General features: G+C 41.3%; 1 protein-coding gene across 50 annotated transcripts in view; it reads right to left on the bottom strand.

Moving 5' to 3' along the window:
• Window positions 1-15284, bottom strand: part of RIMS1 (regulating synaptic membrane exocytosis 1) — a 241493-nt gene that overhangs the window by 100467 nt on the left and 125742 nt on the right. For all 50 annotated transcript variants that reach the window (XM_081856705.1, XM_081856738.1, XM_081856722.1 and 47 more), the window contains 7 exons: window positions 11819-11886; window positions 11144-11254; window positions 9980-10079; window positions 7703-7826; window positions 4311-4357; window positions 2749-2861; window positions 1107-1237 (listed from right to left, as the gene is read on the bottom strand). In XM_081856705.1, coding sequence (XP_081712831.1) covers window positions 1107-1237; window positions 2749-2861; window positions 4311-4357; window positions 7703-7826; window positions 9980-10079; window positions 11144-11254; window positions 11819-11886 — 694 coding nt within the window. The remainder of the gene's footprint in view (window positions 1-1106; window positions 1238-2748; window positions 2862-4310; window positions 4358-7702; window positions 7827-9979; window positions 10080-11143; window positions 11255-11818; window positions 11887-15284) is intronic.

Genomic DNA, 15284 nt, shown 5'->3' with positions numbered 1-15284 from the left:
GTAGCTGCAAAGTGAGGTAAGGGAGCACTACTCAGCTGACTGGTGGCCTTGTTTCTCAGCCACAGAGCAGTGCTGCCAGGCCAAGAACACTCAGCAGTCAAAAGGGCTGAAAGGGGACATTCAAGTTGTCCAGAAACTATAACATAGGAAGCTGCCTTAAACTGAGTCAGACCACTGTTCCGTCTACCTCAGCCTTGTATACATTGACTGGCAGCTTCTCTGCAGATCATCAGGCAGGGTTCTCCCCTAATCCTACCTGGAAATACCAAGGATTGGATCTGGGGCCTTCTGTAATCAAAGTAGATGCTGTACCACTGAGTTTCAGCCCCTAAGTGAGTGGAAGGACTAAGGGGCAGGCAAATGAACCAAGCCATTATGAGAGTTATCCATCACCCCAAGTCCATTTAGTGAATGAATTATCAGTAACACAAGCCAGGGGTTGAGTGTTTGGTACAAAAGTTGCACTCAAAATAAAAGACCAAGGATTGGACAAAAATACTTTTACTGTATTATCTATCTATCTATCTATCTATCTTCTATCTATCTATCTATCTATCTATCTATCTATCTATCTATCTATCTATCTATCTTCTATCTATCTATCATCTATCTATCTACCTACCTACCTACCTATCACCTATCTATCTATCTATCTATCTATCTATCTATCTACACACACACACACACACACACACACACACACACACACTTAATGGGAAAGGGACAGATAAATGGAAAAATCAGCTCCACCCATAAGGTTGAAGAGGGGAAGCGGGGATAACATTGGAAGGGAAGATGTGGTGTGGTGAATATTCTTTTCTTGGGCCAGGATAACTTTCCATTGTGGAAATGGAAATCCCTTCCATCAAAAAGGATTCTAACTGCTCCCCCAATAAAATATACAGTTCACGGTATTAACCCTTATTCAAAGATGGCCCTTAGAACATGAGGAATCTCCATGAGGAGACTGGAGTAAATTACTCTAAATATAGGGCCATTCATAGATTGATTTTTCATGGCTATTTTAGAAAAGCATATAAACATATAGCAATACAGTATATTCTTTCAAACTATTTTTTCAGCATGTTTTTAATTTAAAGAGCTACCTTCTGTCTGGAAGGAAATACATTTTTACATAAGGATTTCTCGGGCGTCCATCTATTCTGGGTGGCAGGTCTGTTGCTTGAAGAACATTCACTATTAACTGATGCCCAACTTTATCATACCAAAGCTTTACCTAAAATGTTATAAAATAATTGTAAGTTATCAGTCCAGAAAATGCATTCATTTGGATTCATATCCAATCAGATCCTTGAGACTTGAGCTGGGGTAAAAATATGCTCATTTTAAAATGGCAAAAGTAAAATACAGTATTGTAAAATTAAATATCCACTCCTTCCTTAAGCCTAGCCACAATATACTTGATTAATCGATAAGATCTTGGGCATGATCCACTGAAACTGATGGGCAGGAGATTCAGGACAGACAAAAGTATTTCTTTCCATAGCATTTAATTAATTTATGGAATTCAATACCAAAGGAAACTAGTGATGGTCACAAGCTCAGATGCCTTAAAGAGGGTTAGACATGGAGGATGAGCCTGTTAATGGTGAATAGTCATGATGGCTATTTCCCTGGACAGTTTACAGGGCAGGTATGATATAAAACACAGTAATTAAGATCAATGAAAAGCTAAAACAGACAGCAATTCCCCCCCCCCCCCTTGTAACAGTATAGAGAGTTTGCAGATTTAAAATACAATTGAAAAGCATGTGTGAACTTTCTAAACATCTGGGTAGGCTTGTCTATACAATAATGTTTTTACTCAGCACGAAATAGAGCACATTGAAAGGGCCTGCTTGATATCAATAGGCAGGGAGTTTCAATTCTTACAAAAGCAGAATGGGTATTATGTGGCATCTGTTGTAATGCAAATTCTGCCAGCCTAAGTGGTTGATTGAAGCACAAGGCCTCTAAAGAGGATAAAACGAGGAGATCTTTCAGGTAACCTGGAAGCCACTGACCAGTAGCTGCTGAGGAGCAACAACAGGAGAGGGCGGTTGTCTTCAGCCTCTACTTGCCAGCTGTGCAAAGGCATCTGCTTGACCAATGTGGGAAACAGGATGTCAAACTTAAACGGACCTTTCGTTTGATCCTGGAGAACTCTTATTATGTTCTTATTAATGCATGTTTATCACTTGATGACTGTTATATCAAGGGATGACTTGCATGTGTAAATGAGCTACCCCAGATCAGTACATTTTGCTGCCCAAAATGATTCCCCCACCCACTACTAGGGCCAAAGTCTTGCCACACCAGTTCTCACCCTCATCTACCCTCCTACAACTTGCTGCATTGTAGAACCAGCCCTGCTATACGTGGAGGTGTTTTCATTGAGTCAGTTCACACATCTGACTGCGCAGCAATCAAGTGTGGAGAAATCAAGAGGACAGGAGGGAATGTGGAAGTTGTATGTGTGGTGTTATATCTGGGATAGCTTATGCATACATCTATGTCATCACTGGATGATCTACTGATGAACGTTCATACAAAAGCATTGCTTCCAAAATGTCAATAAAAACATTTTCTGCATACATTTTAAGCTGCACAGAAATCAAATAAAAAACAAAAAGGAAAGGCTAAAATTTTCACTGACATTTTCCTCCTAATCTGCTCAGTTTTGTAACCTATACCTGAACAAAAACAGCAAAAGAAATGTGCTGCCGGTGAACACCATTTTGTACTTACAGAGAGCTGCCCAGGCAGGACCTGTGGAGCATCTTTTAGGGCTCCAGGACTAGTAGGGGAAATAACAGAAATTGACGGCCGTTCCATTTTTTGAGATTCAAATGAACTAGAACCTGTAAGGATTGGGGGGGGGGGGAGAGAATGTGAAGGGGAAGAGACAACAGTTTAATGTAAGATACACCAAAAACAATGTCATTACTGCTGCTGCTTTTAACATGTAGCATTGCACACACTGAACCAACTACTCTGAGATGCCGAAACCAATGGGTTGACTATTCTACATGAGAAAGAAGATTCTCTTTCAAAATAAATGAGGGGAGGGTGACAAAAGGGTCTTCGCCAAAATAACAACAGCAATGATGGTGATGGTAAAAGAAACAAAGTACCTTCCCTTTGTAGCCCATTTTCCATAGCTGCACATTTATTTATTTTCAAATCTTTATAGAAAGGAAAATGATAGAAAAATTGAGGAGCAGGAAAGGGAAGGGGGGAAAAAATGAAAATTCTGATAAATGTCATTGAATGATGGATTTTCAACAAAACATTTGATTTTAAGCAGATGCAAAAACAAAATAAGAAAACTGATAGCCTTTCCACTTGGTCAGTCAAGTAATAATCCTGAGGCTATTTTCAATGTCAATATTCCATCCAATATCAAGGGGACAGATAATCTCGCTACAGGGGAGAATATACTCGGTACAGTATAGTAATAAAAAGAGTAAGAATGGGCAAGACATTCTTTGCTAAAACTTGGAGAGTAATATAGGCGTCAAAGATTTTTAAATAAATTTAAATTCATTTTTAAATAAATTTAAATTCATTTTAAAATAAATTTTAAAATAAAAGGTTTTCAAAATGTAAGTTGCCTTGGGGGTCATTTTTTTCGGCCAAAATTTGCCTCATAAATAATTTTATAAATAAATAAGATGTGGGAGAGAGTACTGTTGTCACCATTTGTTAATCAGAAATAAAGTTGGCAGTGGAATGCTAAAGGTGTTCAGAGAATAATATCACTAAGAGTGATATTCAGCTAAGTTGTACTCTGAGCAAACTTACTGAACTTGATGGGATGAGAACTAACATTGGATATCACCCTAAATTTCACAAATATTCATGTGCAATATGATTGTGCAACTATATACCACACAACAGATGCTGAATGTTCTTCAGTTTTTGCAACTGAAATACAACCTAGAGGGAAAGTTAATACACATTTGCAATTCAGGGAAATGATGGCGCAGGAAGACCCTAAGTTACGTTTTCTCACGGAAAAACTCTTTTTTGTCAAAGCTTCATTTTTATGTGGAATTTTACCACACCACAGAAGAAACGATCTAGCTAGTTTCTTGTCTAAATTGGAAGTGAATTCAAACCATCCGTTCAGGTGGTGACATTTGATAATTCTCACCATTGAAAGTGTAGGCATATCAGCACCAACGTTTTTTGTCTAAAAAAGTAGTTTTAGACAAAGATTGTGCTTACAGACTGCATAATGCTGCATATATTCTTCTAAATTATTTTATTTTATTAGAAGCATAAGCAAGAACAAAGGAAATACTCACTAGATTCTAGTGGAGGATGAGAAGTCTCGGGAATCCTTGGAATGTCACTAAAAGAGGTATAGAAAAATTAGAAAAACCTGAACAACTTCTCTACAAAACAAATACATGTACTAATTTTAGAGGGAGGTAATTACTTAATTTTCAACAATAATTACCCTCAGATTTTCACTCATGGCCCTGAAATATCCCCCAGTTACAGGTCTTTGATACATCTTTGTTAGATATATTGTTGTTTTTACTTTAATTTTTCTCTCATAGTGCTATGCCGAAACCTATCCTCTGTTTTTTTGCAAAAGAGGCTTCATCTTCCTTCTTCATTTCCAGGAAGCTTTAGAATGTCTTTGAATTTTCTTTAGAATTTGATGGCACAGGGCTGAGAGAGATGAGGGCACTGTGTGTGTTTCTTTCCATTACACATTTCTCTAGTAGCCTGCAGCCTCCCTGGGTGCCTGTATTTCCTGATCTGAGAAAGCCCTACAGGGAGTGATACTTTATGACACCATCATCTAGGCTTTAGCTGAAGAGTGGGAAACGCCTGGGATTGGAGCACTTGCTGATTTTGTTTCAGCAAAAAAATCCATTAAAAACAACAACCTCCCTGCACTAATATATTTAAAAGTGAAAAGATCACATTTAACAACAAAAACAACAATATATCAGGAGCAATGTATGCAGTCTCTTGCAGGAAAGCCCAGCTGAGATTTTCTTAAGTTACAGACACCTAGGAAGGCTGAAAATTCCAGCACCAGAGAGATGATTTGTAGAATGAAAGGACATTCACAGAAAACTTTGGCCACCTCAAAAGTAAGGTAAGTATAACAAAATCCCGCACCCCATTCATGAAACTTTTCCCTCCTCCTTCCTAATTTCCAAACGCGATTCCTTTTTTTCCATTAGTAAAGCTGGGATTTATAATAGAACTTGATGATCCTAAGGGACACAGCACTAATGTACATTTGGTTTTGACAATGATTACAACACAGGCAGCAACTTCAATATGATCACACTATCAGGTTACTATTGCAGTTGAATGTTCCACAATATTTGTAAAATCACACAACAAAGGGAAACATGTTGGAGAACAGAAGTGTGACAGCTATCTACAGCTAGTGATTCTGACTTCCCCCTTTTTGAAAATGACACAAATTGTGTAACTCACTAGAAGTTTTTATACACGCGTCTCAAGGAGTTTGCTGAATGAAGCCTATGAAAAAAACTTACAACAAAGAAAAAAACCAAGAAAATATGGAAAAGGTAAAAAATAATAATAAAGATAATAATAATACATGGAATAATAACGCATGGAATAATAACACATGGAAATACAATACACATGAAAACTGATATATCCCTAAATAGGGCTGCAATTCTAAACACCCTTGAACTCAATGGGATTTACTTCTGAATGGGCATTGTACAGCAGATGTGGAGAACATTTAGCCCTCTAGATGTTGCTGAACTACAACTCCTATCTGCCTCAGGAAGCCTAACCAATGGTAAGCGATGGTGGGAGCTGTAGTTCAGCAGTATCTGGAGGGCCAAAGGTTTCCCACATCTGATGTATAGCATCATGTTACAGATTTACATGCAGTTCTTATACATTAGCCACTGAAACAGCAAAACATGCTTCCTATTAGTGGCTCTCAGTCCAAAAAGATTTTGTTCGCCCTTGAGCAGTTTTGATTGTATATCACAAGAATTTTTACCTTCATCCACAAATTTTAGTTTTACATTTGGGTGGGGATTTACCATAATTTTATGCTGGGGATTCACCAGAATCTATAAAGCCCCTGGCAGCATGAGATTTTGCTAGTCCTTGCCAGGGGTCTTAGGCATAGCATGTGTGGATGATATTGAGATATGGTGCATAGAGACTTGTTCAATAGCTTTAAGCTGCATGATATTGGCAAGCCACTTTCTGCCTTGATTATTCTCACACATAAACAAAGAAGCATTGTGGGTTGCACAGAATCCAGGGAACTGTTGTCTGTGCCACAGTAATGCCACAGAAACCCAACCCTCCACTTTTATATAAATAAACATGACACATAAATAAATGTAACATATAAGAAGAAATTAATCCAAAGTAGTGTGGGAAACGGTAATATTTTTTTGCCATGTCTGACCTCGTGGCTGCAATATTTGTGTGATTACACGGATTTAGCAAAATCTGAAGGAGAATGCTGTGACACCTGTGGAACCTGTGTCCAATAATTATTAAAAATCCCAAACCCTATCCCTCCCCCTTATATTTATAGTTTTAGCTACAACTCCTAAAACGACGCACATCCCTGCCCAACCTCTATACAGAGCAATGTGGTTTTCTCAAGAGGTCAATCCACTTAACAGTGGTTGCACCCCTTCAGTCCTTTTCCGTTTTATTTATTCTTAAAATAACTATGTGCATATATTATGGCAACAATAGCCCTCTTCCGGCATTCCTAATGTAGAGGAAAGTAGACATCCGGTGAGGATAAGCATGCAAGCTGTGCCCCTCTTCCGTCACTAATCTCATCACCTTCCAGCTCGTGAAAGCAGACAAGCTGCAAAATGAAGCCTTATGCATTCATGGAAAATCAGGATTCTAAAATGAGTGTTGGGGGATGGGAGTTCATGAATACAAAAGGCTCCTCTAGCAAACATTTGCCTTCCACAAACTAAAAGGAGATTGAAATGGTGACATGGGTTGGGGCAGTGGCGTCACAGCGGGGGTGGAGGTGGTACACCCCAGGTTCCATGTCTGCGGGGGTGACAATAAGTCACCCCATGGGGGCTCTCGGCAGTGCGAGCAGCCATCGTGCTGCTGCAGCCGCATGTGGAGAATCCTCTGTTCGCGGCTGTAGCCACAAGCATAGGATCCTGGCGCCGGTGGCAAACCACTAAGTACAGCGCATGTGTGACGTCACATGCATGTGCTGTACATAGCGGTTTGCCGGATGGCTGCAGTGGCGACGGAGGGACCCCGGCACCATCTGTACAGTGGTTGAGCGGCACCAGCTGCAAACCGCTACACAGCGCATGTGTGACCTCGCTACATACGGCGCATGCATCGTACGTAGTGACGCCGCACATGCGCCCTACCTAGTGACGCCCGCCCCAGGTGTCACAACGCCTTTCTTCACCCCTGGGTTGGGGGAGCCCTCCAAGTTAACCCATCTCCTTTACCTTCTACTGAGAAATGTCTGAAAAGTGTGTGTGTGTGTGTGTGTGTGTGAGAGAGAGAGAGAGAGAGAGAGAGAAGATTGAGAGGGAGAATGTACAGTATGTATGTGTGTGCATAGACTGAGTCACACAGAGAAACGCTTACATAGTTATGACCGGGGGTGGGGTGGTGGAGGCAAGATTCCACATGTAACATTGTGCATTTACAAAATGAGTGATTTGAACCTTACCCAATAGGCCTTGAAACAATAATTTCAACTTGAGGTTCTGATTTTGATTCTAAAATAATGTTGTAAACTTCTTCGTTTGTAGCTCCGGGAAGCGGTTTGCCATTCCATTCTAGAACTTCATCACCTTGAATGTAAACACAAGGGAGGTTTCCTCTCCTGCCTTTCATATCACTTTGCACAAACACACACCATTACAAATAAAAAATATAGCTTTCTTTTCCAGGCTTACAGATGGCCAGTTTATTGAATATTCATCCTGATAAATTTGCAGAAAGCTTGTGTAGAAGTTATACAGTGCCTGCTCTTTATTTAGCATCCATTCTGATTTGTTTATCCACAGTCTATACATATGAAGGCAGCCCTGTTTAGGGAAGTTTTTAATGACTGATGTTTTAATGTATTTTTAATCTTTTGTTGGAAGCTGCCCAGAGTGGCTGGGGAAACCCAGCCAGATGGAAGGGGTATAAATAATATATTATTATTATTGTTAATCAACACCCACTATTTATTGAGCATTCATCCTGTTTAGTTGCAATAAGATTATATGACTTTCCATCAATTGAACATTATCTCATTTTTTCTAGTGCATTTTCTCATCACTTTCCCTATCATAAAATGCCTGGCTCTTTATTAAGTGTGTTTGTTGTGCCAGAGCACTTTAATCCATTTTAATTGTGCAAAACTAAATTTGTGACAGAATCCATCTTCTGTGTATGCTAGTGACCTCTTTGTATGCCGGCCAGACAGGAGATTCCTGCATTGCAGGGGGTTGGGTTAAATGACCTTTGGGGTTTTTTCTGACTCTACTATTCCACAATTCTATGAGAAGCACCCTCCTGGCCAATGCATGTAGACAGAAGTAAGCTCCTCCAAGTGGCCAATCAAACACCAACACTTTCTTCAGGGGTTTCAATGTTCAAAGAGGCTGCTCAAAGAGTCCTGGCTCTTTTTCATGCCAAGCAGACTGCTGTTTGACGATCCTCACGTCAAAGCTTAGTTCAGTTCATTTTGTATACAGTGTACTCTGCTAACACCTTGAATACAAACACAATCGCAGAAACACAGAAATGTAGAGTTGGAAGGGACCTTGAGGATCACCTAGTCCAACTTCTTGCAGTGCAGGAATCTTTCACCCAACCTGGGGCTCGAACCCTGAGATTAAGAGTCTCATCTGCTACCAACTGAGCTATCTATATGGAAATAAAATCCACAGATCCAAAAAATTTGCAAAGCCCCCAATTTTCATCACTTCCCGTCATTTTCTATAAGGAGTCCTTTACTGCACCGAAGATGATTTCCTTCTGTATTCCGAAGTTTCTGTCTGCCTAACACAGAATGGGGAGTCCAGGCACTGGCACAGCTCTGGCCCCCAAGCAGTTCTGCAGAAGCACTGCATGTATCCATATATTTTCAGACTTCCATGTTCACTTAAGCAGAGGGTGTCAAGCATGCAATCTAAAGGTGCTTCTTCTCATGGGGATCAGTGCACTCAACTGGGTGGATTCATTTAGGGCCCATTTTTGCTCACGTAAGCAATTTGATAATAATGTCAACACTTAATATTTAAATGCTATTTTAAAAATTAAGCATGTTATTAAATGTTTAATGCATACATAAGGAAGTCCTTCCAATTCTTTATATAAATATAATGCTTTTTTAATTTTCACCATATATAAATAGCTGCTTCTAAGGGCAACCTCCACACTATTACAGACAGTAAAGATAGTGATTGTCAATATATTGCTACCATCACATTAGACAGAAAAGTTTTATTGCAAACTTTAAATTGGGATAGGGAACCTCACGTCTGGAGATGAAATGCAGCACTTTAGGCCTCTCCGTCTGGGCCTTGGGACTCTGCCTATGCCCTGCTCCCTCCCCAGGACTCAAGCCCTGTCCTCACACCATGCCCCGCAGTGAGCCCACTCCACACTCCCCATGAGAGCTGCTGCTTGGCTGAAACATGTCCCCTAACTATCATAATGCCTAGATGAAGGTTGGGGAGTGGTGTGTGTTGTCTGTAGATGTAAGAACCGCTGGCTTTTGCATGACTGGGAGGTAGCCCACTGTACATAGTATGTAAGGGTCAAATCTGATGCTCTGCCTGCTTTCGCCTCTGCCCCCACCCAGCTCTGGCCCCCAGAAGGTTTATGGGGAAATGTGGTCCTGAAAAAGTTCTGCGTTCCTGCTGTAAATGCAGCACAAAACACAACAGTAGTGCTGTTTTCGCAACATAAAAAATAATAATAAAAAAAAAAAATCAGTGGCTTGAGTTACCTGCTCTTAGATGTCCCACCACATCAGCCAAGCTACCTTTCTTTACTTTGGTAATGAAGGCACCAAGTCGTCCTAAATCAGTCATTTTTCCTCCTACAACCTGAGTGAGTGGGGGGAAAGTGTCAGTTTTCAGAATACAGTGGATTACATTTGAAGGAATGCAATGAAAAGCTATTTAATCCAATAGACAGCTGCAAGTTACCTATCACGACTTGCTGACCAGAATGTTTACACACAGGCCACACAAGTTCAAAGTTAAAACAGTCCTTGCTGAAGTGATAGTTTATGTAATGTTCAGAGGCCTTATACATGCAAAACTATATTTCTATAAGTTCTCATATTCATATTAATACTTAAACAGATTCTAGGTCAAAACACGGATTATGAATGTTAGGAAAGCCTGCTGGACCAGGCCAATGGCTCATGCTAGTCCACCATCCTGTTCTCACAGTGGCCAAACAGATGCCTGTGAAAAAACAGCAAGCAGGAACCTTCTCCCCTCCTGTGGTTTCCAGCAACCGGTATTCAGAAACATTGCTACTTCCAACTGTGTCCTGCTTGTGGGAATCACATACGTTCCTGATTGGGCCCCTGTGGGAACAGAATGCAGGACTAATGTGCCCTTCCGTCTGATCTAGTAGGATGATAATCTTATGATTATTATTTTCCACTTCCCATTAAACTCTAATTAAAGGTTATGGCCAGCTTGAACCTGCTCAGTCCATGGCTATTTGAACTGGCAACCTAATATGCATTCACTGTTCTTAATGAAGGGAGATGTTCCCCTATTTGGAAAGGAGTTTGGAATTCATCTGTCTATATTAGGAATTCACAGGGAGGAAGAGAAAGGTCAGAAAAGGCTGCTGAGCTAATGTATGCCTATCTGCAAATTATATCTATGTCAGGCCCCTGCCTCAGACATTAAAGGAGCAGAAATGCCAAATATATTTCTATGGCTCATGATTCTATTTTCATACTTGGGAAGGTGCGGACTGGCTCACAGCATCCTTTTCCTCTTTTCCTACCACAAGGTCCAAAAACCAAAGATAAGATTAGTACCCTGAGGAGGAGACACCACCCGTCACTTAGTTCTCTCGCTGAGGCCACAGCCAACCTTTAAAATATATTGGAATGAATTTACAGCCTAACCTCCACAGTACTTACTTTGAGTCCCAGCAATGCACCTGACTCTTTTGGCATAGTTGTTCTCTTGTTGAGAATAACACGACCAATTAGGCGATCTCCTTCTTTAGATGGTTGCCACGTTACAGGATGCTATTAAAAATAAGCAAACAAGGAGAAGCAAATTCCTGTTTATGCATACAAATCAAGTCTGTAAGCCACACTCTTTTCCCCGATGTAATAAAAGTGTTGGGCATCTATTTTTATAGTTATCAATGGACCGCATTTTGCCTATGCTGGTTATTTAAACTGTTTGCTGTCTCCAGCATAGTACTTAGAATGGTAGGCACACTTACGATCCAAGACAAAGTACACAACTCCTTATGGTTTAACATACCATTTTTCTATTAAGTTTATTCATTGGATGAAGGAGTAGATTTTCTACAAAAATATCCTACCTATTAAAGATGTTTTGTGATTATTCATAAAAACAACTCACAGTCTTTTTTCATATCATCATGTTAATAATAATAATAATAATAATAATAATAATAATAATAATAATAATTTATTATTTATACCCCGCCCATCTGGCTGGGCCTCCCCAGCCACTCTGGGCGGCTTCCATAAAAGAACCAACCAACACCATAATGATAATAAAAAAAATAATCGTTTATTTTAATTTAATCCAATAGACCAATTTGGCATATTTCTTACCGAGCTAATAGGAGATGTCTCCCTACTGTGCCACGTGGCAGGATCAAGCCAGTAATAATCCAAATCACCTGGAATATATAGGAAAGGAAAGAAATGAAATATGTATTCTGAAGGAAATGCATTAACTGTATTATGAGTTGAACTGAATTTAGTGTTTGAATTAGAAATAATAATAATAATAATAATAATAATAATAATAATAATAATAATAACAACAATAATATACAATTCCCTATTCAACTGCAGATCTTGCATGATGATTGAGTTTATGTTTTGGCTGAGTTTATAATTTGTTAAGACTGTTTCTATATTACAGTGTTTCAAGATGCTGATGTTGCTAGCATATAAGGAGATACTTCAGATTGGCCACATTCAGATGACATCCTAAATCAAGTCTGAGGAACCTATGGCTCTCTAGGTGTTGTTGGACTTCTCTCATCACTCTCATCAGACCCAGCTGGCATGGCCCATGGTCAGGAACAATGGGAGTTGTAGCTCAACAACATATAGAAGACTATAGCTTCCCCATACGTGTGCTAAATCATAGTTTAGCAATACCAGACTGAGTCAAGTCTTCCTACCCAGGGGTGGATGCTCTCATTCTCTCCTTCAGCACAGGCACAAGGAGGAAATCAGAAGCTTCTGCTACACTTTCAGATTAACCAGAGTTTAGTGGGTCATCCAAATCCTAAACTATGATTAATGTCAACTGTGGTTTGATAAAACAAGCCAGCTTCATAATCCATGCTTTGAAGCTGGCTGGTTTCAAACAATCCATGCTTACGATTAACCAGTTTGTTGGGTTTAAGCTACAGTTAAGTGAAACCAAAATCTTCCTCACAGTCATATCAGAGAAAGATGAGTCCATGGCCCAATATAACTCATTTCATCAAGCAGAACTGGGCTATTTATTCTGGCCTATCTAGCTCCATTCTGATAGTATTTCTTCTGGATTTCAGGTACCATATTTCCTGTAACCTGAGATGATTTCAATGGAGGTGCCTAGGGTTGAACCTTGGACCCCTCTACATATAAAACAACACATTCTATTTGCATGCTATAAACACAAGCTTGATTGTGTCAACCCCACAATTTCCAACTGCAGTAAATTTTGAGCAGCTGCTTGCTTGCTCCAGGTTCCCATATGGCCTACATGTGTACATTTGCAAATACATAGGACTGTACTTCAGGCTAAAGTTAGCTGCAGATAGTTCCTATTTAAATCAATAGCACTTAATGATGGCTAACTTGTGTTACTGATTTCAATGGAACTCAAGTTCAGCTAACTTCAGCTGGATCCAACTCAGAAATATCACACCATCATAATCAATTTCCAGTAAAACTGCTCTCAACATCTCACTATTTGGGGGAGACAGAAGCAACCAAAGCTACAACAAGTGACATACACATAGCTGTGCTAGTAAGCAATTGATAGTAGTTAAAATAATTTTGTGTGGTATGTAGTAGTATATATACACAATATTAATTTGAATAATGGAGGCAAAACTGGAAATGTACTTGAGATGACACACAAGTAAAAGGGGTAGACAGAAAAGATGAATGAATGTACATGATGTGAAGTAATGGAGAGAGATGTACCGTATATGCTTCTGTGTTATGCAATGATGACCAACAAATGAATTATAATAATCAGTTCGCAGAGATTGCAGTTTAGAATACCGATCAGGATTCTGTACAAGAAGATGCTTCCTTGTAAAGACAAGCTGGAGCACAATTCTCTGCACACTTACCTAATAAGTCTACGGTAATTGAAATTAGCAGAACTTACTTCTGAGTAAACATGCACAGGATTGCACTGTTAGCCACTCTGCTATTGTTGATTATCAACTAATGCAAACTGTGCAGACTCTGCTTTACCTCTGCCATGAATTCATTAGTTAGTCTAAAGCAGCTCATTCATTATCTCTTATCCCCAGCCCCACCCAAACCTGTAATAGGGGGCTAATAATGTCAAACTACTTTACGGAGCTGTAATACAGATGATGAAGAGGATAACAACAACAACAACCAGCAGCATCAGCATCAATGGCACATTTATTTGTCATTGGGCGATATATATATATATATATATATATATATATATATATATATATATATATCATGGTTGATATCAAAAGCTCAGTACAAGTACATAGCCAACCCTTATGTTAAACTAAAGTTTAATATTACAAGAGTAAGCCTACCCTTCCCCAATCTGCTTTGGATGCACCTGCTTTAATTTTTAGATTAACCACAGTTTCCTATGTCATCATAGATTGGCCATTTTAATTTTAACTATGGTTTGCTTGAAACAAGCCAACTCCAAACAATGCATTATGAAACTAATAATCCAAGGCATCCAGTTACCAGCTGACAACAAGATGCTGGTCCAGATGGGCCATTGGCATCATGCTGCAAGCAGTGGCGTAGCGTGGGTTGTCAGCACCCGGGGCAAGGCAAGTAATTTGCGCCCCCTATCCCGTGGATTTGCGCCCCCTAACCCTAACCCCCAGATGTTGCGCCCGCTCGCCACGTTTCTGGCGTGGCCAAAGAGTAAACGGCAATCCACCTGTCTGCCTCTCGCCGCCTACCACTTCAGGAGGGCGTCAGGACGCGAAGCCATCGGAGGCGCCTCTGGTCACTCCCCCTGCAGGGAGAGTCAAGCAGGACCCCGCGCACCCCGCCCCCTAAAGCCTTTCCACGCTCGGTAAGGTTGGCCAGAGCAGCGCCCCCGCTCCATCCCCCCTCCCCAACGCAGGACACGTTTCCCTTCTCCAAAGAGGCAGCTCCCTGCCACCTTCTTGATCGCACGTCTCTCCACCCCCGCCACAGGCACGCAGAGTGCGCCGCCCCTGATCCCCAATTTTGGCCTAAGCTGAAAAGGGCCCTCGTCCTGGGGCCCAGCTGAGCCCCGGGGTGCCCCCACTGCCGTCGGCAGGATGAAGCCTTTGGAGAAATTTCTGAAGAAGCAGGGGTCTCACTTGGCTGCCCGGGCTGGCCCCGGGAGTTGTGGGCAGCTGCCTCGCAGGCAAAGCGTCTCCAAGATCCTGCTGCCCGGATTCCTCAAGGAGCCCCCTGAGGAGCCCCCCGAAGGAGGCACGGACACTGCTGGCGATGGGCAATGGCTGGAGCTGCGCCCCCCCCCCCGATTCCTCTCTGCGCTCCCCAACGTCCTTCTCCTCCGAGGAGCTGTCCCCAGGCCGTGGCAGAGGAGGCGAAACCCAGCTCAGCTGGTGTAAATCCCCTTTGGAGAGAGAGAGGGGTGGAGATTCTTCCCTCCCCACCTCTGCGCCCAGCAAAGCGAGGCGCGTGCCCTTGGCCCCCGCAGGGCTTTCCCCAAGCCGACGAAGCGTCCCGGCTTGCTTGCAATCTGAATCTCTCCTGTTTCCTCCGCCAGCCCGCAGCCTCTGCCTCGTCTCCTTCGCCTTTGCCACTCCGTGCGCCCTGCGCGCGCGCGCCCTATTCG

The sequence above is a fragment of the Podarcis erhardii genome, assembly GCF_964252035.2.
Source record: "Podarcis erhardii genome assembly, chromosome: 3".
Classification (NCBI taxonomy): Eukaryota; Metazoa; Chordata; class Lepidosauria; order Squamata; family Lacertidae; genus Podarcis; species Podarcis erhardii.
This window is presented reverse-complemented; position numbering and strand designations above follow the sequence as displayed.